The sequence below is a fragment of the Takifugu rubripes genome, chromosome 6, assembly GCF_901000725.2.
Source record: "Takifugu rubripes chromosome 6, fTakRub1.2, whole genome shotgun sequence".
NCBI lineage: Eukaryota > Metazoa > Chordata > Actinopteri > Tetraodontiformes > Tetraodontidae > Takifugu > Takifugu rubripes.
The window spans coordinates 2,886,958-2,914,169 of record NC_042290.1 but is presented as its reverse complement, the minus strand read 5'-3'; the positions used below and the strand labels follow the sequence as shown (position 1 = coordinate 2,914,169).

The following is a 27,212-nucleotide window of genomic DNA, read 5'->3' as shown; positions in this document are numbered from 1 at the left end:
TAAAAAGAACATTTATATGGCCAGCAGAAAACTTACTGTCATTGTCATTTCCCATTTTGTGATATAGATGTGTCTTTATTTTGCTGTTTCTTTTTTAACCTGTTTAAAATAAACTATATTATAATAAATAAAACAGAACATTCCCAAATAAATAATATATATAATAATTTAATTAATGCACAAAAGAGCATTAGCCAGCAGAAGTGGAGAAAAATATAAAGGTGGAGTTTTAGGAATAATGTAGTAACATTATACATGTCACAAGAGGACCCTCACTCTTTTAAAAACAATGAGTGTTGTTGCCATTTCTTATCTTTGTAGTATAAATGTCTTAAAACACCTTTAAACTTAAATCCAAACAGCCGAAAAAGAAGATGGCAATTGGAACGATAACAAATCTCTAGCTGTGCAATGCATATTTTGTCTTTTGGTGTAATGGGTGTGTTTGCATGCTAAATAATAATAATAATAATAATAATAATAATAATAATAATAATAATAATAATAATAATAATAATAATAAATAAATGAACTCAGCAGAGACCCAATGACTGTATGAAAAAGACACTTCTTCGGTGCCACGGCCAGCGCGTAGGCCAACGGCGACCTCAGAGAGTCTGATTGGGTAAAACTGCTAAATCAGTCTATATAGTGCAAACCTCCTCTTTTTTCCATCTTATTTGCTAATAGGATTTATTGGGTACTTAAAGCCACTCACAGAGAGCTAAAGCACCCCAGTCTTTATTCTTGGTTATAGCTTTAGAGCACTACCCCCCCAACCCACGCACACACAACACACACACCCTAGTTACCATCTGCCGGGAAAGCATCCCATTACACGTTGCCTGTTGTTTAAAGTACAGGTCCTCAGTTTACACCACGCTGCTGCTGCAAACAAGAAGCCCCCTTCAAAGGTCAGTTGTGCGTCCTAAAGCCAGACATCAGCGGAGCAGATGTTTTTCTTTATACAAAATGGGAACAAACAGTAGGTGTCTGCACTGAAAAACAATGCAACGCTGCTGAATAAATAAACACAAAAATAAACTTGCCTTCACTGCTTCAGCGTGGGTGACTTTTTCGAATATTCTGTCGTTGACTTTCATGATCTGGTCCCCCACTCGGAGCCCCTGTTTCTCCGCCAGGCTCCCAGGCTCCACAAGGGACACGTAGATCCCGACCCCGTGCTCAGAACCGCCGCGGATGCTGAATCCCAGGCCCTCGTTGCTCTTGTGCCGCTTCATGGTGACCTGCCGCAGCTCCCCCGGCGGCTCATGGATGAAGTTCCGTCCGAGCAGCGGCACCAGGGGAGCTGTCCCGTCGCTGCTGGTGCTGAAGCTATCCGGGGAGCCCCGCAACGCCACTTGGAACTCAGACGGATTTGGTGAAAAATTCCCCGGGAGAGTTGGACTGGCGGTGGGGAAATCGCTCGGCGGGGTGTCGGTGCTGCCGTTGCTTGCCCCTAAATCCGATTTTAAATAAAGGCCCTCTGAGGTATATTGCTCAAAAAGAAGTTGGTCGGAGCGAGGGATGACCAGGCGCAGCATGGGCAAAAGTTGCCGTTTGCTCGGCGCGTTGAGGATCACGTTGAGGGTCTGCACCAGGTCGTACACGTTGCGTTTGGAGTGGTACACGTTGAGGCAGTGGATGAATTGCTCCCGCTCCGAGTCGCTCAGGAGGAGATTCAGCGCGTTGTGGAGCTTTCTCACATTGGCCGAAAGTGTTCGCGCACTTGAAGCCACCGAGTTGGCCGAAGAACTGAGCGACATGCGCTCCAAGTCGGTGCTGCTCATCCTGGTGGTGTGGCCGGTCCACGGTGCCACCCTGGCGCGTGGTTAGTGAGCACGCGTGATGCGTTTGAGGCGCGGGAGCAGCGCGGAGCTCGACATCACAGCCGCCGGGGGAGACGTGCTCCGGTCACAACCATACCTGAATAATCATCAAATTACCACCGCAGGTTGCTGGATCAGAGCAAACAGCGGCAACTCTAATTATTCCCCCCAAAAATCAATTAAACAATTATGTTCGCATTGCCAATTAACGCAATTGAAACGGCAGCAAAACGATTCCGCAAACTCCACGCGCAGCCCCGCGCGCCAGTCTCGTGGACAGCTACGTCAGAGCTTTAAGTAAATGAGCCGCGGAAGGACGCCGGCCTGTGTCACTCGCTGCGGGCTTCGGTTCCAGGGGGTCAGGTGGTTGCCGAGACACCGCTTCTCTGGTGTCCGCCAAACAGCTCCACCAGGCGCAATTCAACACCGGCGGAACTTAGACCGAGTCGAGCGAGCTCCGGGCATAGACCGAAAGGTTGTTCCAGGAGCGAAAAAAAAGGGAAAAAGTTCGTTTTTTGCGCTCCAATTCCGCGTCCCAGCGAGTTCGCACTATTCCACTCGGTTTTACTTCCAAACGACGTCGTTCACTTCTTATACATCCAGCGGCGGCACAAACAGCTACGACGCATCTCCAAGTGTTTCTTTGACGCTGTTCTATGTCTTGTGCGTCCAGGTTGGAGACAGTAAGTGATCCGCTGTCCGGTGTCTCAGCTATCCAGACATTACTACAGGAGGCGGCAGAGGGAGGAGGAGGAAGAGGAGGAGGAGGAGGAGGAGGGGGGAGAGGGTTGGTGGCTCTCACGTCGCTGTCCTCTGCCAGGAAATGACGCAGGACCTTATAGCCAATACAAACAAGCCCTTATTCTCCAATGCACAGCCAACAACTTCTTAAACCTGACTTTAATAATTCAGTTCCCATCCAAATCCTTTACATTAATAAGCTCACACATTTCGACATCAATGGGATATGCTTCAGAATTATATCATTACAGTATTTTGTGTTAGGTTTCGTTTTTTTCCAGGACCCGAAAGCAGGCAAAGCGCAGTGGGAAAAAGTCCAAAAAGCGAGTTTATATTAAAAGATCAAATTGGCAGTCCTCCTGGACCGCAGGGCAGCACTCGTCCAGTCTTCCGGGGCGCACGGAGAGCTCCAGCGCGGAGCCAAGACGGGAGTCAGGTCCTGCGCGTTCTCCAGCCCAGCAGGGCGCGTGGAGACCTCGAACGAGCAGGGAGATGCGTATCAACGAGTGGTAAACAACCAATAACGGGGTAACAAGAGTCAGTTTTACCATTCTGATATGAGAGCTCCCCGACAATGGTAGACAGGCGCTCCGCCCTGTTGGATCGCAATACCTCTCGTGTGTCACTGCCAATCCGCGTGCTCTTTGAATGAAGACTTCAAGAAAACAAATGCCAATTTCAAAATGTATTTAACAAATAGAATGAATTCAAGATACAAATATTACAGAGCTCCGGGCCAGTTCATAACCCTACAATAACAGAGTCTATTGCCGGGGCATGAAGTCTGACAACCTAACTATCCCTTGGCCCAGTCTTTTATAGAAAGACAGATGTAAATTATTGATGCTAATTCAGTCCAATCCAGTCCTTCTTCTTGGATGACCTCGTCTTCTTCTTCCAGTCCCATTGGATGCTGACACAGTCCTTGTTCTCCGTTGTCTCCCAAATGGCCAGTTCAAAGTTCACCTTCTTGCAGAGGAACTTATCAACACCAGTAAACTATTCTGTCACGTTCTACGATGGGGGTTTAACTCTTTCCGTCTGACTGTCTCCTCCTGCCTCCAACTGTCTAAACAACATTCATGTCAAGGAAGGGTCAACTGACTGCTTATCTTTATTCCACTTACTAAACATTTTACCATTCCTAACTTCTAAAGTGCTTCTAAGAGAAAACAGAAACATATGGTACAACACATGATAATAAAATAAAGACAATTCTCTTCAGCCCTTAAATAGGTGGCCTGAGGTAGACTGCCGACAGGTGCGCCTACCTGCAGCACCGGCTGGAGCAGATATCGGCTCCTCCACGCCCCCTGCAGGAAGAAACAAGCAGGACCACAACAACACACGACCTGAAACCCTAGACCCCAACAATATTGATTAGCATATGCACACACACACACACACACACACACACACACACACACACAGATATATACATACAGTATATATTTTGTTGGACCAACTTCAGCTTTGATTCCAGCACACATTGGCATCAAAAGGTTTATTTCTGTCCAGTGTTGCATGAATTTGTCACCAAGCTGTTGTATTGAGGATGGTAGAGTCGGACCACTGCGTAAAGCCTTCTCCAGCACGTTAAGGTGGACTCTGTGTTGGCCAATTCATGTGTGAAAATGATGTCTCGTGTTCCCCGAATCCGAATTTGCTCCCAATGAGTCCTGGCGTTTTGGAATCTGCCTGTGCCATCAGGGAAAGATTAGATCCACTGATGCAACAACTTGGTTGTTGGGTATATTCAGGTGTTCTGCTGACCTCTGACCTCTTTGGTCAGATATTGTTGCTGAACCTGGACCTGACCATCTGTAGCCCCCCCAGATCAGAGCTCTGCCCCCACAGGCTGGTACAGTCAGCACGAAGCAGGATGCCTCTCTTCTGACCCCCATGCTCTGGAGCAGGGTCAATCTGGACTCATCAGAAATAATAATAATCTTTTTTGTATGATTTGATTTATAAAAGTGAGAGTAGAATAAATGTGAAACAAAAGTGCTCCAATTCGCACCAAGCTTCATTTATCTTAGATTATTTCAGTTTTCTGAAAGACTCGCCCACACTAAATATATATTACACCGTGTCACTGTTGAAGAGACATGCGCTGCAGGCACAGGCTCTATTTTGAAGAGTTTGACATGAGTAAAGAGGAGCTGAGATGAGCTCAGCTCCGCATTGTTGCTGAGGTGACGTTAAGATCGAAGCAAATTGCTGACTGCCGGCACTGCCGCAGTATCTGTGCAGCCTTCCATAAAGAAACAGCTCAACCAAAACATGGAATTTCAGTCATTAGCCAGTCGGGTCTCTGTAGACTCCAAGTCATTAACATGCAGTGGGTATTTCAGCTCGGAAAGTTTGTCACAAATGTTTGGCAACGGCGTCACATGATGAGTTGCACATCGGGAGACGTCTTGGGTGATGCACAATTTTATTTGGTGACAAAAAATGTGTCAAATCATTTGACAGCACATATCAGCAAGGCTGGTAACAGAGAGGAAGCCATTAAAATGAATAAGATCTTATATATATAGACATATATATCAGGGGGGACAATACAGCTGACTAAAATCACCAGAGGTGTAAAGCTAGAATTCTGCCTCCTAAGAGTGGCGCAGCACATCAACACATGCATGAAGGCTTGAAGACAGAAAGAGAGTGTGCAGCAGTTCCGAAGTCCTGATCTCCATTCTTCTTAGTGTCAGTTTTCAAGTTTCATTCTTTCATTCATTCTCTTGCTCTCAGTACAATAATGTATCACAATCAGATGAGTAAAGGTGAACATGGAAAATCAAAACACAATCGTAAACACTCATGAATGTTGAGCACAATATCCACAGAAGAAACACACTAGAAATAAAGACACACATTACCGACACACACATTGATAAAGCAGAAAACCTAACTTAGCCCAGCAACAATACTAAAAGTGGTAAAAATGATTGTTCTGCACAACAGCTCAACTCTAATCCTCCAGCACAGGAAATAAAGTTGGAAAGTAAAGGTAATAACATAAAAAAATAAGATTTAATATATGACATAAACAACCACTAAATAGTAAATAATAGAATGTTAGCAGCATCAACCAATGAACGCAAGCGTATTGGATTTATTTCGCTTTATTTATTTATTTTATTCATTTATTACTATTTCTAGAAAGAAATAACAGTGCTATTAACAGCGAGCCTCCGAGCTCTATCAGAAAATCAATGACCCCCTCAAGTTTAAGCTGAGACCTCGGATGTCACAGAAGATTTGCTGGAGGTTCTCAGAGAGCAAGACTGATCGATCGTGCTCCGAAATGTGCACGTGAGAAATCCAGGCTGTTCAATTCCCAAAACTGAACCAATCCTGAAACACACCGGCGATGTGAGGAAGCTGAAACAATCAATCGGTATCGTCGGCATAGGAGGCTGACCTGAGCTAAAATATAACATACAAGAAACTCCTGGAAGAGATGCATCGAAAACACACGAAACATCACAAATGGGAGACGGAAACTGCAGTCAGAAAGAGGCCCAATGGTGCCGACGCCAGCAGGGGACACAGACTGGAGAGGCAGCACAGCTTATTCAAAGGAGGAGGGGGGCTGTGAGACAACAGGGGAGGCTGAACAGGTGACAGGAAGTGCAATACACACGCCCCCAAACCCAAAAATGAGCACAGAGCCGAGCCACATATTCCCAGTTCTGACATCATGCTTTTATTTGCTGTAAACGACAACAAAAAAGTAGCTGAACGTGTTCACCTGTGCTGCCGGGTGTCACAAACGGAGCCAGCAGAGTAACGCTGTCAGAACGCCGTCGTGTTTAAACCGTGGGGCCTGGTTCCACTGGAGCACCCCGGCGACACAGAATACCTGCTGTCAATGAAATCACTACATTTCATGCTTAACTCTAATCATTTTAAAGGCTTAGCAGGGCTTAAATACTTCACTTAATTGGCTTAACTGCGTATGACTGCGAGCCTAACAAGGGTATCGGGTCTCATCAAATGGAAAATGAACAGGTGGGCGTTGGAAGTGGGAGATATTGTTATTTCCATGATCGTTGAACAAAGTGAATTGAAAAGGTCAAAGAAAAGCCTCCATGTATCATAAATTGTTTTCGAACCTCTGTCAAGACTTTGATTAACGATGCAACAATGATGTCATGCAATGTCAGTAGTGGCCTCATGATTTTCCAAGAAACAAATTGTTTGATTCCGATTAAGGCAACAAAAGCTGTAATTTGCAAAGATAATTTCCTCAGAATCGGAATCCTGCATTGTTCTCCAGTTATTTGATTAAACCGGTAACGCTGCAGCTTCATCCTGCTTCTTGCTGTGTTTAGTTTATGGGCGTGCTGAACCAATTACTCTCATCAGTAGGTGTGTGTGTGTGGGGAGGAGAAGAATCAAACCTGCCATTACCTAGATCTATATGTGGTATGGTATATGGACCACATCATCTAACAGGTGTTGCTAGGAAACAGCTGAGATCAGCTCACATCCAACTCTTTGCAGGTAATGACAAGAAAAAAACAGAAGGGTTTTGATTTATTTATTTGGATTTGATATTCATTGTCATTTGCTGGGGTCCTTGGTTTTTTCTTTGACAACCTGATGTTTGACAGGAATTCCTCTGCAGTGCAGATTTTGATGACCCCGTGACCCCTGTGAGGATTCCTACTCCTATTTATTTATACAGCGTCTGTTCCAATCCATATTGTTTCAAGGCGCTCTCCAGAATCCCAGGGCCTGACCTTAAACAAGTAACAGTGGCAGGAAAAACTCCCCTTTAACAGGAAGAAACCTTGAGCAGGACCAGGCTCATGTAGGGGGACCCTCCTGCTGATGGGGGCGCTGGGTAGAGAGGGAGGAGAGGAGAGGAGAGGAGAGGAGAGGAGAGGAGAGGAGAGGAGAGGAGAGGAGAGGGGGAAGGAGGGGAGAGGAGAGGAGAGGAGAGGAGAGGAGAGGAGAGGAGGAGGAGAGGAGAGGGAGAGGAGAGGAGAGGAGAGGAGAGGAGAGGAGAGGCAGGGGAGAAAAAGAGAGGAGAGGAGAGAGAGGAGAGGAGAGGAGAGGAGAGGGAGGAGAGGGAGAGGAGAGGAGAGGAGAGGCGAGGAGAGGAGAGAGGAGAGGAGAGGAGAGGAGAGGAGAGGAGAGGCAGGGGAGAAAAGAGGAGAGGAGAGGAGAGGAGAGGAGAGGAGAGGAGAGGAGAGGAGAGGAGAGGAGAGGAGAGGAGAGGAGAGGAGAGGAGAGGCAAGGGAGAAAAGAGGAGAGGAGAGGAGAGGAGAGGAGAGGAGAGGAGAGGGGGAAGGAGAGGAGAGGGAGGGGAGAGGAGAGGAGAGGAGAGGAGAGGAGAGGAGAGGAGAGGAGAGGAGAGGAGAGGAGAGAGAGGCCAGGGGAGAGGAGAGAGGAGGGAGAGGAGAGGAGAGGAGAGGAAGAGGAGAGGAGAGGAGAGGAGAGGAGAGGAGGAGAGGAGAGGGGGAAGGGAGAGGAGAGGAGGGGGGAGAGAAGAGGAGAGGGAGGAGAGGAGAGGAGAGGAGAGGAGAGGAGAGGAGAGGAGAGGAGAGGCAGGGGAGAAAAGAGGAGAGGAGAGGAGAGGAGAGGAGAGGAGAGGAGAGGAGAGGAGAGGAGAGGAGAGGAGAGAATAGGTAGAGATCAGATACATTAATAGTATAAGCCACTGGTATAAGAGTAGAGTGGGTCAGCAGGTCAGCATACAGCTATAAAGATGGCTATACCTGTAGATGGATGGGGGGGGGGGGGGGGCAGAGAAACTACACAAGTAACAGTAAGATGAGATAGGAGGAGGAATATAAGTGCTTTTTGACGGAAGGGAGGGTCGTTTAGCCTGTGCAGGTGCTTTTGCTAGACACAGTGGATGAGAGTTAGCATGGGCTCCAAGATTGTTCAAGTAAGAGGGAGCAGATCCAGCTGGGACTCTGTAGCTCCGCATATATGACTGAAGCTTATTGCAGCCAGCTACAGGTAGCCAGCAGAGCTCAATCATCAGTGGGGTGACGTGGTCCCACTTTGGTTAGCTGAGGACCAGACCACCGTCTTCTCCACCATTTGAAGCGGCTTCACCGGACACAGCGGCGCCCCCGTTGGAAGGGCATCCCAGTAGTCGATGCGGGATGGGGGTTGTTATGATCGGACGAAAAGCTGTTTTCTATAATAATAAACATGAAATATTTTTAAAATAATGACCTGTCTGAGGTTAATGCTTATTTCTACAGTTTATTATGGTAGCTGCAGGTCGTCCAGGCTGGAAACTGCTGTAGCATCCTCCCTGTCTCCCCGTCCAAGGTTCTGCAGGAAAAAACAGTGGCAGATTCATGACCCGCAGAACTCCCATGATACCTGCCGCTGTGTCTCACACACACACACACACACTGCATCCGAGCAGCGTGGCCCCGTCCTTTCCTCTACAGAGGGGCAGGTCAGCCAGTACTAAATGTCTCTGCAGAAAAACACGACTCTCGTGGTGTCAGAGGGTGAAAATGTCAGTAATAGGATATAAAATGAAGAAGAAGTCGATTCCAACCTTCGACACTGAAGCCACAGAGACTAACTCCAAAATTTATAGTCGTGGGAGTTCTTCAGGAGCTGACATGGGATGTCTTCCATCCTGAGGCTGAGGACACGTGTCATAGCTTCACGTATAAGATGATTTAGGTGAGACTCAAGAACACAGTGCAAATGAGGACTGGTGGGAAAATGAATGGTGCAGCTTGTCCAGGTTCCTAAACTGCTCTTGTTGGACAAAGTTTCCAAACGTGGACAGAGTCACAATATTGTTATTCCAACCCAAACCTCAGTGGATGAATAGCTGCATTTTGCTGTTTTGATTGAGCAAAGCCGTGATCCCCTTTTGTTGTGTTTTCCTACTTTTAAGCAGAGAGGACTTGGCAGCAACTGTTTCTCTGTATTATCCCGTCTTTCCAGAGACACTACACTGTATGTCTCTTAGAGTAATGTGACCCAAGCGTTCAAGAATGCCCCCCTTGTTTATCTCGAGCCCAATACAAATACAAAGAAACTGTGTGCTTCTCTCCTATGTGAAGGAGGTTTCCGAGCACATTAACTCATCTTCAAGTCCAAGATAACACACTGAAATATACATGTATATATAGAGAAAAGATACATAGTACCAGCTGACACGGGCAGTCCTGGAATATGCAAGTATTCCACAGAGATGATCTGGATAGAAATCATAAATCAATGCTGGATTCAGCCTGTGGAGTAAAAGCTGCACAGGTCAGATTAACGTGGATCCGTGTTTGCCAGACACATTTCTGAACGGGATTCCATTTGCGTTTCCTTTCTTCCGTCCTTCCCGACCACAGAGATCAGACGCGTGCAGCCTGGATCCGTTAAAGACGCACCTAAATCTGCACAACGTGCACGCTGAGAGGAGACTGTTGATGGTGATTTAATGAGCGGTTTTAAAACTCATGTCCCTATAATAACGTTTCAAGGCAACATCTCAGTGAAAACCGTTCCCTCCTTGATATATTGCTGCGAATGCTGACACATAGCAGGATATAATTTATATGCTGCTGTTGGGGGAGCTGGAGTGTGATTCCCACTGCTCTCAGTATTTGTGCTGAGCAAATCTCCACGAGAGGCCTATACGCAGAACATTGCTCTCTATATGAGCTAACGTGTAATCACACTTCCTGAAGGTGCCTCTTAACCTAGAAATGTTCCGGGCAAATTGGCGTGATATAAATAACAGCAAATCGTGCAGTTGCGCAATGGATTTGAGCAAACGAAACCTATTTATAATGTGGTTAGAAATTGGAACATTTGGGTTTTCTGTCTAGTTTGAGGCCAATTTTAGCGCTTTAGAGGAAGAAAGCACTTTTGTATGTATTTTGAAGACATGCTGGGCCTCTGTTGACCCTTTCTTATTTCTGCTGGCATCTGGACCAGGGAGAAAACCGCGCAGACAAGGGGGGAAACAGACACCAAGCTGCGCTGGAAGGAAACCAAGGAACTGGTTGGTGTGAGTCAGCTGTGCTAACTGCCGTCCCACTGCGCCGTGTAAGTGTCAGGTTTCATTTTTGCATTAGTGCCGACGCGATGATGACACCTGCAAAACGCCCGAGAGCAGGAACCATGGAGCGTTGCCACTCTACGTGAGGCCACCATCTGGTTTGATGGGCGCCTGCAGAGAACATTATCTTGGTCAAGAAGCACAAAATGAAGAGAGAAGAGCCGACTGTGTTTTCAAGCTGAGATATTGCGTGTTTGTTATTACATAGTTTTATCATCACGGCAAACTGGATGTTCAAAGTATCCCCCATTTTTTAGAAATGGAAGCTGCAGAACTCCCTCCTGTAACTAAATCCTGACTCAGTCAAGGATCTTTGAGGATAATTTATCATTAAATCCATACGTAAGTGTTCAAATACCACCTGAAAGATCAGACTTACCTGCAACTGTAAGTTTCTAAAGTCTGTGATCGCACAAACCTGGAGGGTGTTTTTGAACATTTCTTTTTCAAGGTAACGTGGCAGGGAAAAAGGTATCAATCCAAGATATAATAAAGACACACTTATAGTGGAAAAATATACATTTTTATGTTGTGGGCTGTTTGCTCCAAGACAGCTAGTCAATATTCAGAGGAAAGAGAGAAAACCCCCAAAACATTCCACATTTGCAGCACAGGCAGCCCGTTGTCTCCGATATTCTTCCAATTGCTGACACATTACCCGCCTTGCAATTGGAAATCACTCCCAAAGTTCAAACAGGCCATTGTGAGCGAGCAGCCAGGTGTCGGCCTTCTGTTTGTTCAGATGCTGCCTTTGCTGCGAGTGCTGTCTGGAGACATGATATTGGAAAACACTTTTGGACATGATGTTTTGGCCCGTTGGCTGAGCCAGGATGTGACACGCGTCGCCGGGAGACTCGTTTGAAGCAGTGTTGCTTCGATGCACCATGGGCTTCAGCACTACAGTGGAATTCAGTGGGTTTAACATCTTCTCCTTCTACTACTTCTCTCCTCAGCCTCTTGACTTTTTGAAGATGCACATCTGCAGCAGAGCAGACAGACACCACATCGCAGGACCATGATGATGATAATGATGATGATGATGTTGGTGATCAGGACGTGTTTTGGCTAACGTGTTTCGCACTAATGATTGATGGGTTCTGCTGCCCCCTGGTGTTGGACTACCGACACTATTGATCATTTCACCGCTAACTTTTGCAATGGCTTTTTTTTTTTAAACCCATATTTGCTGCCCCCCACCCCCCCCCCCCCCCCCCCCCCCCCCCCCCCCCCCCCCCCCCCCCCCCCCCCTTACTTAGGTGAGTTGCTGTGCCCATATAAGCCTGAAGTGCTGATGAGAAAAGTTGACCAGGCTTTTGCAAGGTCACTCAACTTAATTTATGTTGTCTTTAACTTGCATTACGCATACTACTGTTATTATTGCTCTCATCGATTTTCCTTTAACTAAAGCCATTTAATTTCACTAAAATCTTTCTAAAATCGTTTAATTTGACCAACATCCTTGATTCACAGCTTTCAGTCACACCCCCACTGCCCCTAGCCCCTTCAACACACAAATTAAATTCTGTCACATTGCTGTTGTCACAGAAGGACCTTCAAGGACAATTTATTGCAACACTTTTCTGATTCATCATACTGAGGCTACAGAGCAGACAATTTCAAGAGAAGAAATGGGAAGCTGCCTGAACAATACCACGATGAGGAATATAACGGCCTGTTTGGACTTTCAAACTATGTATACTGTATGTAGAAAAATACAGACCGCACACCTTATTTTATTTCTTTTTAAAAAATCTTTATTTTAAAAATGTAGGCGACTAGAAAGACAATCCAAATTGCACCCCAATTACAAAAGGTTCGATCCGAGTTCATGTGGATTTGATAAAGGTGAGGAGGCAAACTGAAAACAACAGTATAAAAATGGTTATGCAGACGTGTCAGGATGGATTCGTGCACTGCTCGATCTATCGATCAACCTTGGAAAAACAGTATTGATCCGTGTTTTCAGCACTTGATTCAGGGTCACAAACGCGGATCCTGTTGGTGCGCACCAGCAGCTTTGGAAAAAAAAATAAAAGGGATAAAACGTTCATTTCTTTATGGCTTCACATTAGCAACACAAAATATAGACTTTAACCCACAACACAGTATTTAAATACTTGCAGCTCACAAACTTTGCTGTGTGAAGTGGCCTCAGATTGATCCAAAAAACAAAAACTGAGGAATTATTGTGAAGGAGCGAGCTGTGAGAAGGTGAAGCAGTGATGTTTACAGTTGATGTGGGAACTCACCGCAGAGCTGAACCAGTCAATTCTTCTGTTTCCATCAGTAATTATAAATATGTGAAGCACGAGGCTATAGCTAGTTTTCTATTTCCACCCACACACTCTCCCTGGGAATACAGAGAAAGTCTCATTTGATGCTTTACTGAAACAGGCTCAGATTAAACTGCAGCACAGAACCAGCTTCCACAGATGGACTTTGCTTTGAGAGGGAACAGATTTGCCTGCCACTTCAAAGGCAGCAGCCTCACAAATATAGAATGGAAAAAAAATCAAAGTATAATCCCTCAAAAATGAATTCACTTCTTTCTCCTTGTGGCTACAAAGACAACGTTTCATCTGAAAGGTTGTTTTGTCTGAGAAAGTCACTTCAACCATAAGAAACTACTGGTGCTCAATAGGTCAGGTCTGACTTGAATCATCCCAAAGACAACGTTAATAGACGTTATGATATATTTAACCATCAATTTGAATCCGCCAGGAATTTAAAATGAGCAAAAAGCCACGTGAATGAACCACTTCCCACATGAAGTGCAAATGCCTCAAGTTCAGACTTTATTCCCAGTAGAATTAAAAACAAGAGCTTTGATTTATTCTCCTCTCACTATATCAACCTGAGAAAATAGCTTCATTATTAGACATTGTTGCACATAAAACCCACCAAAACATGAGAAATCCCCAGCAAACTGCTCCGTATTCAGGATTGTTTAGCTATTAAACAAATATTCCGGATATTTGTGGCACGGTCCCCAGAGGATGAGGTCAATGATATTGGGTTTTGTTGGTGTGAAATCATGAGAAGGTCTTTAAAATTGAAAAAAAAAAAAAAGAGTAAATGATGACATAATTATTCAGAATGTTACAGGTTTAAACTATCATCAAATAAACGCACAAAATATTTACACAGTTTTTCCCCGCATCAACCCAAATCAAAGATACTTCACATTTAGACACCACTGATACAGCAGCAATTAACAAATAGGATTAAACTATTATATACAATTTCAACAGGCACAGCAGAGCACTGCACATTCAGTGATGTGGCTCAGAATATGGCTTTGTGGTTAAAAAAAAACAACAAAAACAGACGATTTGGACCATGAAGGCCCAAAATGTGCGATGGATGCATCACCGTGAGAAACTTCATTTAGGATTTGAGGAAAGGATGAAACATAAATGACTCTACAAAGCGTCCTTTTTGAAATTCAGAGCCACCGACATTTTAAACCCGCCTTGGTTCCTCCTCCTGTCTGAAAGCGTGACAACAAAGCAACATCAAAGCCAGCAGAGACCAAATCTGGGGACTTCAAGCGCAAGGAAATGACTGAAAAGTGCTCCTCTCGATCAAAAAATGGAACCCCACACCAAATAGAAACAATGTAGACATTCATTATTATTACTGTGACTTCAAATTAACCTTGACACGCACGCACGCACGCACGCACGCGCGCTGCTGCCGGGCTGTGACTGCAGCCCTGTGTTGCTATTGACGCCAGTGATCAGTAACGGTAGAGTCGGGAGGACCGGGACATTGTGGACAGCAGATACGCGTCAGTCAGCGCCGCTCCTCTGGTGCGAGCCTGTTCTTGCTCCTCTAACATGGAACAGGCTGCGGAATCCAGGACAGGTCATGTGATCACCAGGGCTCGCTGTCACAAACGCCACATGGAGACACGCGCCAGGACCGGCGCCCAGGCAATAATCACTGCTCACTTATTTCAAGTGCAATGCGGATGCGGATGCAAATTCAGGGCTCTTTTAGAGCCTCATTCTTGTAACAAAGTATTATTGGGTGCACCACAATCTGCTCATGTTTGAATTCAGAAAGCCAGTAACAAGAAACTCCCAATTCTCTGTTTCTATTCAGATTTCTGATCACAAACAAATTCTTTACAGATTTATGAGGGGTTCAAAAGAAAACTGGATTCCTTTTGAGTTCCTTTTGGCTCCACGCTCTTCTTTTTTTTCTGTGAATTCACTGAATGGAGGCGTGCTCCGCAGCCTTGATGCTCTCTTCATACGCATGAGAACAACCAGCCAGGTTAGGCTCGTTTCCATTAGAGACCGGCTCCAACACCCTTTAGGGAAAATGACAAGCAGCTTCTGCTCACTGGCGCAGAAGTCCCGCATGGATGGTCTTCGGCCTTTGAACCTGGGCAGAACTTAGTAGCGCTGATATTTCCAGACCTCTAGTGTGGCAGCATCATTTGGGAGACGAGGGCCATATGGGGAGAGGGTGGGCCTCCGTGTTGAAGACATACTTGTCTAAATGGAGGAGCTCTGCATCATCAGAGAAGAGCAGGTACAAATACTTCAGCGTTTCACCCAGGAAGAAGCTCTCCATCTTATCTCTTGGCCCTGGGTTGGTAGGGTCTTCCACATTGTTAATAGACGTGTAGCCACCACCGGCGACCTGAAGGGGGATGGATGGGATGGATCACTCATCAATGAAAGTAGAACCAAAGATACCAAATGGAAATCACTGAAATGAAATCAAACTGAAATACTCTGGCGAGTCGTCTTTACCTTAGTGTACTTATTGAAACTCTGCAGGATCTCCCACCCCCAGTCTCTGTACTTGGTGTCCTTGGTGAACCTGTACAGGTAGAACAGGCTTTCTACCGTCTCGGGCCTCAGCAGGTTGTGTCTGTCTGCAGGCTGGAGCACACAACAATTTGTCATCAACATTAAATTACATATTCCAACAGGCACAACGGGCACATCTGAACATCAAATGAAGTCAGCAGCACCCCGATTCAAAAGCATTACTGTGCCATGAGAAATGTTCTACAGTATGTACAGAAAAAGGAAGAGATGTGGCAAAACTGAACAAGTTATCAGGCATTATCCAAGATCACCTTAACATATATGTCCTGACTGTCGCTGGCCTGCAGGTTAAAGTGTGCGATCTCCGGACTCAGGCCGGTCTCCATCTGTTTGTACATCTGATAACACGTCTCCATGAGCTTCACTGCCAGGTCCATGTGGTCCCCCGGGAGGCCGTTGTGGGCCCCCAGTGCTAAAGTTCCGGGCAGGAAGCAGACAAGGTGGTCCTGGGGGATGACGAGTGACGACAGAGCAAAACCAGGACGTGATGAGACAGAACTGGTATGAAACCGAGAGGTTTGATTTGCACAGGCTGATCTCATGATCGAGTCTGATCACATCCCTCTGCTCTGATTCTCCCAAAAGCACAGCGCTAATAAACTACACCCCAAACCACAGACAAGTCAGACTAAACCTTTACAATGTGCAAGTGATCTTGTCTTTACCATCTTTGGGTTGAAGCGGTTATGAGACAACTCCCCAACAAATGTCAACCTGTTGGGTCCCGTCTGCCTCACAAGATGCTTTTTCACTCCATCGATGGCCTGGAGGTAGTCCTCCAACAACCTTAAAAGCACCAAAAACAAGAGCTCTATTCATAAAACACATCACAGTGACGTCACCACGTTGACTGGTACCTGGACCTGAAGCGGGTTGACAAGGAACCAAACAATAAACCATGGCTGCACCTTTTTTATATGAATATATGTGTGTGTGTATATATATGGATTTTATTTTGAAAGTATTTTTTTTTACGTGTCTTCGGTCTTGCCGCCTTGGATCCACTGCTTTAGCAGGTACTCATAGTAGCTGTCAGCCCTGGCTCCAAGCGTGAACACCCCCTTGTGGGTGAACTGGCCGCTGTTGGTGTTGATGAACATGGGTACGAGCCCGTCCTGCTTCCCTCCCAGGTTGTGGACCTGCTTCATGACTTCATTCACCACCTCCTGGGGGGAAAAAAATATTAAAAAGAAAAGAAAAATAAAGCCATTACTTGGCATTTACTAATGTATCATTCACAGCTGATGTGAGATAATACATTTGAAAAATGGCTTATTATTGAGGCGCGATGAGTAATTTCACACGCTGATGAAACCGGGCTCATTAGAATCCATCTCACACACTGCGGAGACTGTGACAGAAATTATTTAGCTTAGGTGGAAGGGAGCTGATATTACTCAGAGCTTTCTCACTCAAAAGCTGACATCATGATGGATTTAATGCAAACACCCCTGCTGCTTGTCACGTTAATCACACGAGTGTTTTTGAGCTGCGTTTAACGTCTGAATCTTGCTGAGCTCAAACCCAGAGAACCTAAGAATTAATTATATTAACAGCCTCGATTTCTTTCGTTTACTCCAGAGGGAAGTAGAACTAATGACACAGCGAAATGTGTGATAAACGGCAGCACTTTTCCTTTAATTAAGGCTTCCTGGCATCCTGACCTGGTACTGCGGCTCCTGAGTGAGGCGGCTCAGCTCTCTAAATTCCAGCTGGATACTCGTGACCTCAGCCAGCGTGCTGTCTGTGGTCCATCGGGGGGGATGGGCTGTTCCCTTCCCAATGTTGACGTCCGAGAAGGGGATCTTAGATGGAGTATTGAAGGCTGGCATTAACCTGGACCCGAGGTCTTTCTGGAAATGGAAGCAAAAGAATTCGAGCAGCACATACAAACTATCTTAAATGATTCAGCGTGAGCCAAAATAGCAAGAACTCACAGCTTTGTCAAGAAAGAGTTGATCTCCTGTCAGATGGTAGGTGCTCAGCAGACCACCGAGGACGCGGATGGTCGTCTCAAACAGGTTCACGTCCGTGTTCTTGCTGAAGGACAGCTCCTGTTCCACCCAGCTCTTTGCTTCTGTAAACTCTGGAGTGATGCGCAGGACAACACGCAGCGTCAGAGATTTAATGTTAGTTGTGATGAGCTCATAAAAACACCTGTGAGTTCTATTTATCATTACAAAACATTCCCAAGGTCAGCACCAAATATGAGACACATTTATCAGGAATACGCTGTCAAAAGCTCAGAACTGCACAAATTAGACTGACATCTTTCGGCAGCTGGTCATTAGCAAGTCATTAGCAAGCATATTAGCATAATATTGGACAAAATGCAAAGTATCCATGTGCAAAAGACCTATCTGCCATACCACCCTTTACTTGATTAAAATATGCGACTACACTGTACTAATAAGGCAGATATTAATGAGCCTCTGCAAATAGCAGACATGCTTTATACTTGTTAAACTCAGCTCACACCACCTTGTAGGGATCGTGTGATATAAATACTATTCTATTCTTATGTTACCCTTCTCTAAAATTAGGTCGCAATAAAAACAGCGGAAATAAGAATCACATCTAATGCAGCAGGGCCAAAGTTAATGTCTTTTAATCTATTTATTCATCTGGACTTTTACTGTAACTGTTAACATCCCGAGCAGAGAAAAAAGTCCCTGTTTTAATATTTAATTAACACACCCAGCTCTAAGTGCAGCTTTTTAACTCTGCTAAAGATGTGGGGGGTGTATAATACATCAGATTTGGAATAAAACATTAAAATGTACCCAGCTAAATGCGAGATTGAGCAAAACACAAGGAATACCTTCTTTCAAGCCAAGAATCCACATGGTGTCCAGAGAATCAATAAGTGTCAAACCAAGTCCGAACCACTCGCCAAAGGACTTGGAAATGGGTTTGAGCTCGTCACGACCCCACGCATGATCCTTATAGCCTTTCCAAGCATGCCTGAAGGTATCACGTACCACCTCCAATCTGTCCACACTTCCACCAGTCGCTACAGAAAATGGAGGAAAAAACAACACGTGAAGAAAAAGGAAGGTTTCGATTCTAAACGTATGTTTTGTCCCTCAAAAATACCCAGCATTCTTGTATTTTTCGGTACAATTTTTGTACAATATTCTGTGCAGTGTGTGAATACTGCAGCTTCATATCCTGCTGCGTCGCAGAAACATTCTACGGAGAGAGAAATCTGAATCTCACGTCTGTAAACAGCCTATAGAAGTAAACCTGGACAGCACTGAAATCTGGCTGAGATGAAAAGAAAGAGTGAAGACTGAGCAATACCTTTTAAAGTTTAGCGCTGGAATTTTTAGAAATGTTAAATTCAGGATATAAACGCTGAAGACATCTTTATTATTTAGATATATCTCTGTGAATATATGATTAATGTTACACCGTATTTTTTGGACTATAAAGGCGGATGATGGGGCGCATTAAGCAAAACAAAACAGTCAGATAAATCAAACTTTACTCAACTCGTGCACAATAACTCATCATTGTTCAGTTGTCACAGTACGTATGGCTCCAGCTTACAGAGACGCACTAAAACAATCTGTCAGAGTTTTGGGCACCGTTTATCAGAATTAATATTTAAGGTGCACTGGGTTATATGTATATTGTCAATTTTTGAGAAATTTAGGATTTTAGGTGCCCCTTTTAGTCTGGAAAATACAGTACATCAAATCAATGGGATTTGATTGTTTACCAACTCAAAAGTCCTGGAAAGAACCAGAGATATTTTTAAGAAAGCCAGAGTGCAGGACTGACCTTCAGGGGGGGCAGGGTTAACTGGGACTGGAGCTACCGGGCCTTTGTCGACGGCTGAGGGTGGAGGTTCTGTGGCCTGGTCAGCTTCGATCATGGCTCCTCTCCAGCTGTGAGAGGAAAACACAAATTCTTTCATTTAGCAACATCTACTGCGACAAATGCTATCGACTACTGAAATGGAATCATGTTTGGCAAAATGGAAACAAAAAACAACTTTGTTTCTCATACAGTGGGGCAAAAAAGTATTTAGTCAGTCACCAATTGTGCAAGTTCTCCCACTTAAAAAGATGAGAGAGGCCTGTAATTTTCATCATAGGTATACCTCAACTATGAGAGACAAAATGGGGGGAAAGAATCAAGGAAATCACATTGTAGGATTTTTAATGAATTAATTGGTAAATTCCTCAGTAAAATAAGTATTTGGTCACCTACAAACAAGCAAGATTTCTGGCTCTCACAGACCTGTAACTTCTTCTTTAAGAGGCTCCTCTGTCCTCCACTTGTTACCTGTATTAATGGCACCTGTTTGAACCTGTTAGTTTAACACTATGGCCAAGACCAAAGAGCTGTCAAAGGACACCAGAAACAAAATTGTAGACCTGCACCAGGCTGGGAAGACTGAATCTGCAATAGGTAAGCAGCTTGGTGGGAAGAAATCAACTGTGGGAGCAATTATTAGAAAATGGAAGACATACAAGACCACTGATAATCTCCCTCGATCTGGGGCTCCACGCAAGATCTCACCCCGTGGGGTCAAAATGATCACAAGAACGGTGAGCAAAAATCCCAGAACCACACGGGGGGACCTAGTGAATGACCTGCAGAGAGCTGGGACCAAAGTAACAAAGGCTACCATCAGTAACACACTACGCCGCCAGGGACTCAAATCCTGCAGTGCCAGACGTGTCCCCCTGCTTAAGCAGTACATGCCCAGGCCCGTCTGAAGTTTGCTAGAGAGCATTCGGATGATCCAGAAGAGGACTGGGAGAATGTCATATGGTCAGATGAAACCAAAATAGAACTTTTTGGTAAAAACTCAACTTGTCGTGTTTGGAGGAGAAAGAATGCTGAGTTGCATCCAAAGAACACCATAGCTACTGTGAAGCATGGGGGTGGAAACATCAGGCTTTGGGGCTGTTTTTCTGCAAAGGGACCAGGACGACTGATCCGGGTAAAGGAAAGAATGAATGGGGCCATGTATCGTGAGATTTTGAGTGAAAACCTCCTTCCATCAGCAAGCAGCATCACTGCTCTAGAGGAGATCTGCATGGAGGAATGGGCCAAAATACCAGCAACAGTGTGTGAAAGCCTTGTGAAGACTTACAGAAAATGTTTGACCTCTGTCATTGCCAACAAAGGGTATATAACAAAGTATTGAGATGAACTTTTGTTATTGACTAAATACTTATTTTCCACCATAATTTGCAAATAAATTCTTTAAAAATCAGACAATGTGATTTTCTGGATTTTTTTTTTTACTTATTTTGTCTCTCATAGTTGAAGTGTACCTATGATGAAAATTACAGGCCTCTCTCATCTTTTTAAGTGGGAGAACTTGCACAATTGGTGACTGACTAAATACTTTTTTGCCCCACTGTATATTAGACAGTAATGTTTAAAAATAGCTTAAAACCAGTTTATATTAGCTGATGATGGGCTATGCTAAGCTATGGGAGCAGCAAAGCTATATTTAAAATAAATCTCATCTACCTTTTTCAGCAGTCCCAGGCGTGAAGCGGTGGAGCATTACCTGATAATCTTCTCTTCTTTGTCTTCTTCCCCTCCCTCATTTTCAATCAGCTCCTTTTTCTCTCCTTCAGCTGCGTCCGGCAGGGCTGCACCCACATTTTTCTGCAGGTTGGGTGGACCTCTCTTGCTTGCGCCCTTTTTCTAAGGATTGAGATTAGATAAAAAGAAAAGGAGCTATAAATATAATTAAAACCCCCACCTCAGGAATGGAATACAATGATCTAAAAAGCAGTATATAAGCTATTTATTATCAAAATCAGAATGTGACATGATGACTAATTAAATTGGGGAAAAAATGTAATTATTAATAATTAACATTTTCAATGCTGTTGACCAAAATAAAATGAAAAAGTCTAACCTTAATGGGAGGTTTTGGCATCATGGGAATGTTTTGGTCTCTCGTCTCCTCCACAGTGTCGGAACCAACATCTGGCCTGACCATTGGGGGGGGGTCTTTCTCTGCAGCTTGATCTGAGAGAGACTTTCCACCTGGAATAATGGTCCTCACCCCTCTGTCATTCACCTCCAGCCATCCTTCCCTGTCAGAGAATCCTACGAGAGAGAAAGAAAGAAGAGAGAGAGAGAATCCACACCTCAGATAAGATACAGAGCCATGTTTTTAGAAATACTCATCGCTGCTGCAGATTTAATGACCCACTGCTACCACAAGTTTACAATTTCTGTCTTCAAATCCAAAAGGAAAGCCAAACTTACTGTCTTTTACATCTAATAGCGCACAATCAGTGAGCTCCATTTCCTCGTGTGGCTGACACTGTTAGAAAACAACGTGTTGTGACGGGAAGATGATGTGATTTACCTCTCCACTGTTCTGTGATGCTGGGGAATGAGAAAAGTCCAAATATAAGCAGCAGCATCAGCAGAAACAGGATGAGGCTTCGCTGGAGTCGAGACAGCTGCTTCCATTTCTGTGGGGAGATAAACAGCGGACCAGGGCTGATACGCATAACAACAAAAGCTCCGTCAGCACATTCTCCACCCTCCGTGATGCCCTCTACCCCGGGCTTCTGAAAACCATTCAACATTGTTTAATCCCTCCCTGAATTAGCAGACACGGAAGAGTCTGGAGGAAATCCTGCCTTTCTTACCCCGTACGAACTCAACATGTCAGAGTCTTCACCTGATGGATCACACCCAGCAGCTGCTCCAAAATAAAAACACAAAGCGACTGGAATCAGCAGCTTAGAGGCAGGTGACAGACTGACAGGCTCTCAGGGGACAGGAGGCAAACAGGTGGGCCTCTGGAAGCGCTGGTACAGGCTCTAATTAATGCTCACGCAACACTATGAAACGGATGAGAGATCAACCGCCAACTGTGATGAAACACACAGGGGATGCTTTCGTTAAACTGAGAGCATAATCTGATCATTGGTCGTCCTCACTGGATGGCTGGAAGAATAATATAAGGCGTTTCAATCATTCACAATAAGCTCAACATGTTAGAATGTGTAAAGTGGAGCTAGAAATTCCGTTAAATTTCAAAATGCTGGTTTGATGCTCCAGAGACGTCTACTCTTCAGGAGCCATCAGCACAACCAACAACCAGGTGACTGAGGCTCCAAATGTGTTAATGGCTACAGATGATTACAAGTATCTGGAGCTCCCAAACAGTCAGCGAGAACTAATGAACCCTCTTGGATGAGAGGTGAAACGCCTTCAACAGCCCAGCTGCTACGATTCAAGTACCGACATCGGCCAGCTTGCAAAAATTCTGTTAATGTATCTTTAATCCTATGTGACGTATGGCGCTGACCCCACAGACCACTCAAAGGTTGGCTCCAACTCTTTAACTGCAGCCAGGACATGAGTACATCCGGCTTAATCATTACTGAAATGACCGCCAATAGCCAGAGATTCAAATGATGCCCACAGATGAACAGATAAATGATAAATTGTACATTTCACTCCAGGAACTCTATTAAAATGGTACATTTAGCAAATTTGCTATCATGAACAAGAGCGGTATCACAATGCTGCACTTGAATGCGTAGAGTGTTTACATTCAAAATATGACAATGAAGTGAAGGTGTATGAGAAGACGCACTAGTGACGCATTTTACGCTACTGAACCGATAACAAAGCAGAAAGTCATGCAAGCCTGAATATAAGCAACTTTACAAAAAACCACGACACCTATAAGCAAAGCAACACAAGTAAAACAAGCAGAAAGTGTTATGGGCTCATAGTAAGAAGGATCACACTATCAAATAAAAATAATAAAATGAAAAACAATACGGCCAGAGAGAGAAAGAGATAGGGAAAGAGAGTGAGAGAGATTTACGCAATTTATTTTCTGCCGGTACAGTGACGAGACACAATGTGTCGTAGTGAAGCTTTTATCAAAGGAATGCAGGCTGTCCCTTGTCAAATAGAAACTAAATGGAGTTTGAAGTAAAACGATGCTTTTCATCAGAATGAGAGCGGCTCAGTCTCACCAAAGTGACCTGAATAACAATCACAAAGTCGGACACTTAGAAGGTGAAGCTCTTTGCTCACATTCAGGTCTGAGCAGGGCAGCAGCAATCAGACACATCTCAATGTGCCATCAAGTCTAATAAAAGCAACACGTTATTCAATGTCGCTGGTCGGAACACATGTATTTGGTCCTTCTTCCTGTGAAGGAAGCCCAAAAGCCTGAGTAAACTGGACCTCTCACCCTCCAGCAGGACTGCCTCCGGTGTTTGCCGTTGTTGTAAGGGTGGTTGGATGAATCAGGAAGAGTCAGAGCAATGAAATCTTTCCTGGAAGGGGGGTACATTTTCTCATCTGAGGGGGCAGATGCAAAGAGAACCTGCAAGAAAAAGAATCAGTCACTGTAGTTGTGGTTAGTTCCTTTATTGATGTGTACTCTCCCCTCTGCTGCATTAAAAATCTGTTAGCGAGTATGAGAAAGAAAATGGCATTGTTTTAAAAATGTGGATTATTTCTCATATTCAAACTAAAAATGGAATACATGAAATACTACTAGAGCTAAAATGGAATACTACTAGAGCTAAAAAGCAAAACAGGTTTGAAGAAAATGTGGAATAAAAGAGGGAAAAAGCGCAAGCTGAATATTTATTTCTTGATTCAGCACATGCTACAAGCTAAAGAGGCTAACTGCTAACTATGGTTTGATAACGTGTGCCTATACATTAGTAGCGTGTCGGAGAGTAAAAATATACATCTGGAAGCCCACATTAGGCTTCTTTCTTGCCTCTCACCCCTGCTCCTGGTTGGCTGCTCCGTGTTCTCCACTTAGCTAAAACAACGGCACTACAGGCACCCAATTTAAGCTAGCTGTCTTCTTCTCTCGTTTTGCTTTCCGGCCTCCCAGAAAACAAAGGGGTAACATAAGCGGAAAACCAATTCCAATATTCCCCATTTGCTTGCTAAACAGCGACTTTTCAAACTTTAACGCTCAAATCAAATGCAAACATGGCTAAAGTTCACAATACAGTTGATCCAAAATACACAAACGCGGAAATGAGCGTGTCACGTGACCCAAACGTCTGTCATTTAAAGGGGAATACTCAAAATGTGTTGTGACGACAGTAAATTATTTGTTGGTATGATCCGTTATAATAGTATTAGAGGAATAAAAGATGGCAGGAAATATTCAAAGTAAGGAAATATTTTACTAAGACACAAATAATTGTCCCCTCCTGGGCTACCACCTTATAGTGGTGGAGGGGTTTGCGTGTCCAAATGATCCTTGGAGCTCCGTTGTCTAGGGCTATATGCCCCTGGTAGGGCCACCCATGGCAAACAGGACCTAGGTGAGGGATCAGACAAAGCGTAGCCCAGGATCCCCTAATGAAGATAAATAACAATGGTCTCAAGTTTCCCTTGCCCGGATGCGGGTCACCGGGGCCCCCTCCTGGAGCCAGGCCTCGGGGTGGGGCACTTTGGCGAGCGCCTGGTGGCCGGACCTCTGCCCATGGAGTCCGGCCGGGCAGAGCCCGAAAAGGCAACATGGGACCCCCTTCCCGTGGGCTCACCACCTGCAGGAGGGGCCAAGGGGGTTGGGTGCATTGTGTTTTGGGTAGCGGCCGGAGGCAGGGACCTTGGCGGTCTGATCCCCGGCTGCATAAACTGGCTCTAGGGACATGGAATGTCACCTCTCTGGTGGGAAAGGAGCCTGAGTTGGTGCATGAGGTTGAGAAGTTCCGACTAGACATAGTCGGCCTCACCTCGACGCACAGCAAGGGCTCTGGAACCAGTCTTCTCGAGGGGGTTGGACTCTCTACCACTCTGGAGTTGCCGATGGTGAGAGGCAATGGGCAGGGGTGGAAATTCTCGTTGCTCCCCAGCTCAGTGCCTGTATATTGGAGTTTACCCCAGTGGATGAGAGGGTAGCCTCCCTTCGCCTTCAGGTGGGGGGACGGATCCTGTTGTTTGTGCCTATGGCCCAAACAGTAGTTCAGCGTATCCACCCTTTTTGGAGTCCTTAGAGGGAGTGCTGGAGAGTGCTCCTTCTGGGGGCTCCCTCGTCCTCCTGGGTGACTTCAATGCTCACGTTGGCAATGACAGTGTGACCTGGAGAGGTGTGATTGGGAAGAACGCCCCCCACCCCCCCGATCTGAACCCGAGTGGTGTTTTGTTATTGGACTTCTGTGCTCGTCTCAGATTGTCCATAACAAACACCTTGTTCAGGCATAAAGGCGTCCACATGTGCACTTGACACCAGGACGCCTTAGGCCGCAGATCGACTTTGTGGTTGTGTCATCGGATTTGTGGCCGCATGTTCTGGGCACTCAGGTAAAGAGAGGGGCGGAGCTGTCAACTGATCACCACCTGGTGGTGAGTTGGCTCCGATGGTGGGGAAGGATGCAGGGGCTGAAGTTGCCGAGGTAGTAAAAAACTCATTTTCCTGAAGGCTCTGGATGTTGTAGGGCTGTCGTGGTTGACTCGACTCTGCATCATCGCGTGGACATCGGGGGCGGTGCTGCTGGATTGGCAGGGTGGTAGTCCCTCCCTTTAAAAAGGGGGACCGGAGGGTGTGTTCCAACTATAGGGGGATCACACTCCTCAGCCTCCCTGGTAAGGTGTATTCAGGGGTACTGGAGAGGAGGACCCTCGGATTCAGGAGGAGCAATGTGGTTTTCGTCCTGGGCGTGGAACAGTGGACCAGCTCTACACCCTCAGCAGGGTCTTCGAGGGTGCATGGGAGTTTGCCCAACCAGTCCACATGGGTTTTGTGGACTTGGAGAAGGCATTCGACCGTGTCCCTCGGGGGGTCCTGTGGGGGGTCATACAGGAGTATGGGGTGTCAGGCCCGCTGATACGGACCGTCCGCTGCCTGTACGATCGGTGTCAGAGTTTGGTCCGCATTGCTGGCAGTAAGTCGAACTCGTTTCCGGTGAGGGTTGGTCTCCTCCAGGGCTGCCCTTTGTCACCGATTCTGTTCATAATTTTTATGGACAGAATTTCTAGGTGCAGTCATGGTGTTGAGGGGGTCCGGTTTGGTGACCTCAGGATCGGGTCTCTGCTTTTTGCGGATGATGTGGTCCTGTTGGCGAGGTGTTCAGGGCATGTCCCTCCGGTAGGAGACCCCCGGGAAGACCCAGGACACGTTGGAGAGACTATGTCTCTCGACTGGCCTGGGAACGCCTGGGGATCCCCCCGGATGAGCTGGAAGAAGTAGCTGGGGAGAGGGAAGTCTGGGCTTCTCTTCTTAGGCTGCTGCCCCGCGACCCGACCCCGGATAAGGGTAGAGGATGGATGGATGGATGGACAAATAATTGTCTCATATGACCTTAAAATATATATTTTTTAAAAATAAATATACCATGCAATAAAGATGTGGCATTAAAGAGAAACTACAAGGAAATTTTGACTGTATGTCTAATGAAAACTAGTGCATTTTTCAGTGTTGTGGCGATGCAAGCTGCTCACAGAGGGAGGTCCCAGGACACTTCCAGGGCACTGCCAATGTACCCTAGAGCAATGTACAGAACCCCTAAATGCTCACATGTAACCCTGTGCTTAGCTGCTTTTGACTACGTGCACCTGGGACTCTTAGTGGTCAAGAAAAAGGAAAAGAAGCTTCTCTGCATTTTTTGTGATACCCCTTACATCAAACTAGCATGAAGTTAATAAGACTATAACAATTTTATTTGAATGATAACCATCTGGAGATGTTTCAGCAACTATCAAACAGTTTTAAGACAATTCTTAATTGTGTTAAAATATCAGTAAACAGAGTCGTTC

General features: G+C 45.4%; 2 protein-coding genes across 5 annotated transcripts in view; both read right to left on the bottom strand.

Annotated features, from left to right (window-relative positions):
• Positions 1-2,555, bottom strand: part of whrna (whirlin a) — an 82,021-nt gene extending 79,466 nt beyond the window's left edge. For all 4 annotated transcript variants that reach the window (XM_029838006.1, XM_029838008.1, XM_029838009.1 and 1 more), the window contains exon 1: positions 1,050-2,555. In XM_029838006.1, coding sequence (XP_029693866.1) covers positions 1,050-1,790 — 741 coding nt within the window. In that variant the 5' untranslated portion in view covers positions 1,791-2,555. The remainder of the gene's footprint in view (positions 1-1,049) is intronic.
• A 10,832-nt stretch (positions 2,556-13,387) lies between these two features.
• On the bottom strand, positions 13,388-24,507 carry man1b1a (mannosidase, alpha, class 1B, member 1a). The gene is made up of 14 exons (XM_011604452.2): positions 24,224-24,507; positions 23,677-23,811; positions 21,820-21,928; positions 21,361-21,554; positions 21,004-21,143; positions 19,254-19,360; positions 18,289-18,480; positions 17,405-17,553; positions 17,132-17,320; positions 16,443-16,633; positions 16,133-16,253; positions 15,719-15,913; positions 15,387-15,518; positions 13,388-15,273 (listed from the first exon to the last, which is right to left on the bottom strand). The coding sequence occupies exons 2-14, from the start codon at positions 23,776-23,778 to the stop codon at positions 15,064-15,066; spliced, it is 2,031 nt and encodes a 676-aa protein (XP_011602754.2). The 5' UTR covers positions 23,779-23,811; positions 24,224-24,507; the 3' UTR covers positions 13,388-15,063.
• Positions 24,508-27,212: the final 2,705 nt, after the last annotated feature.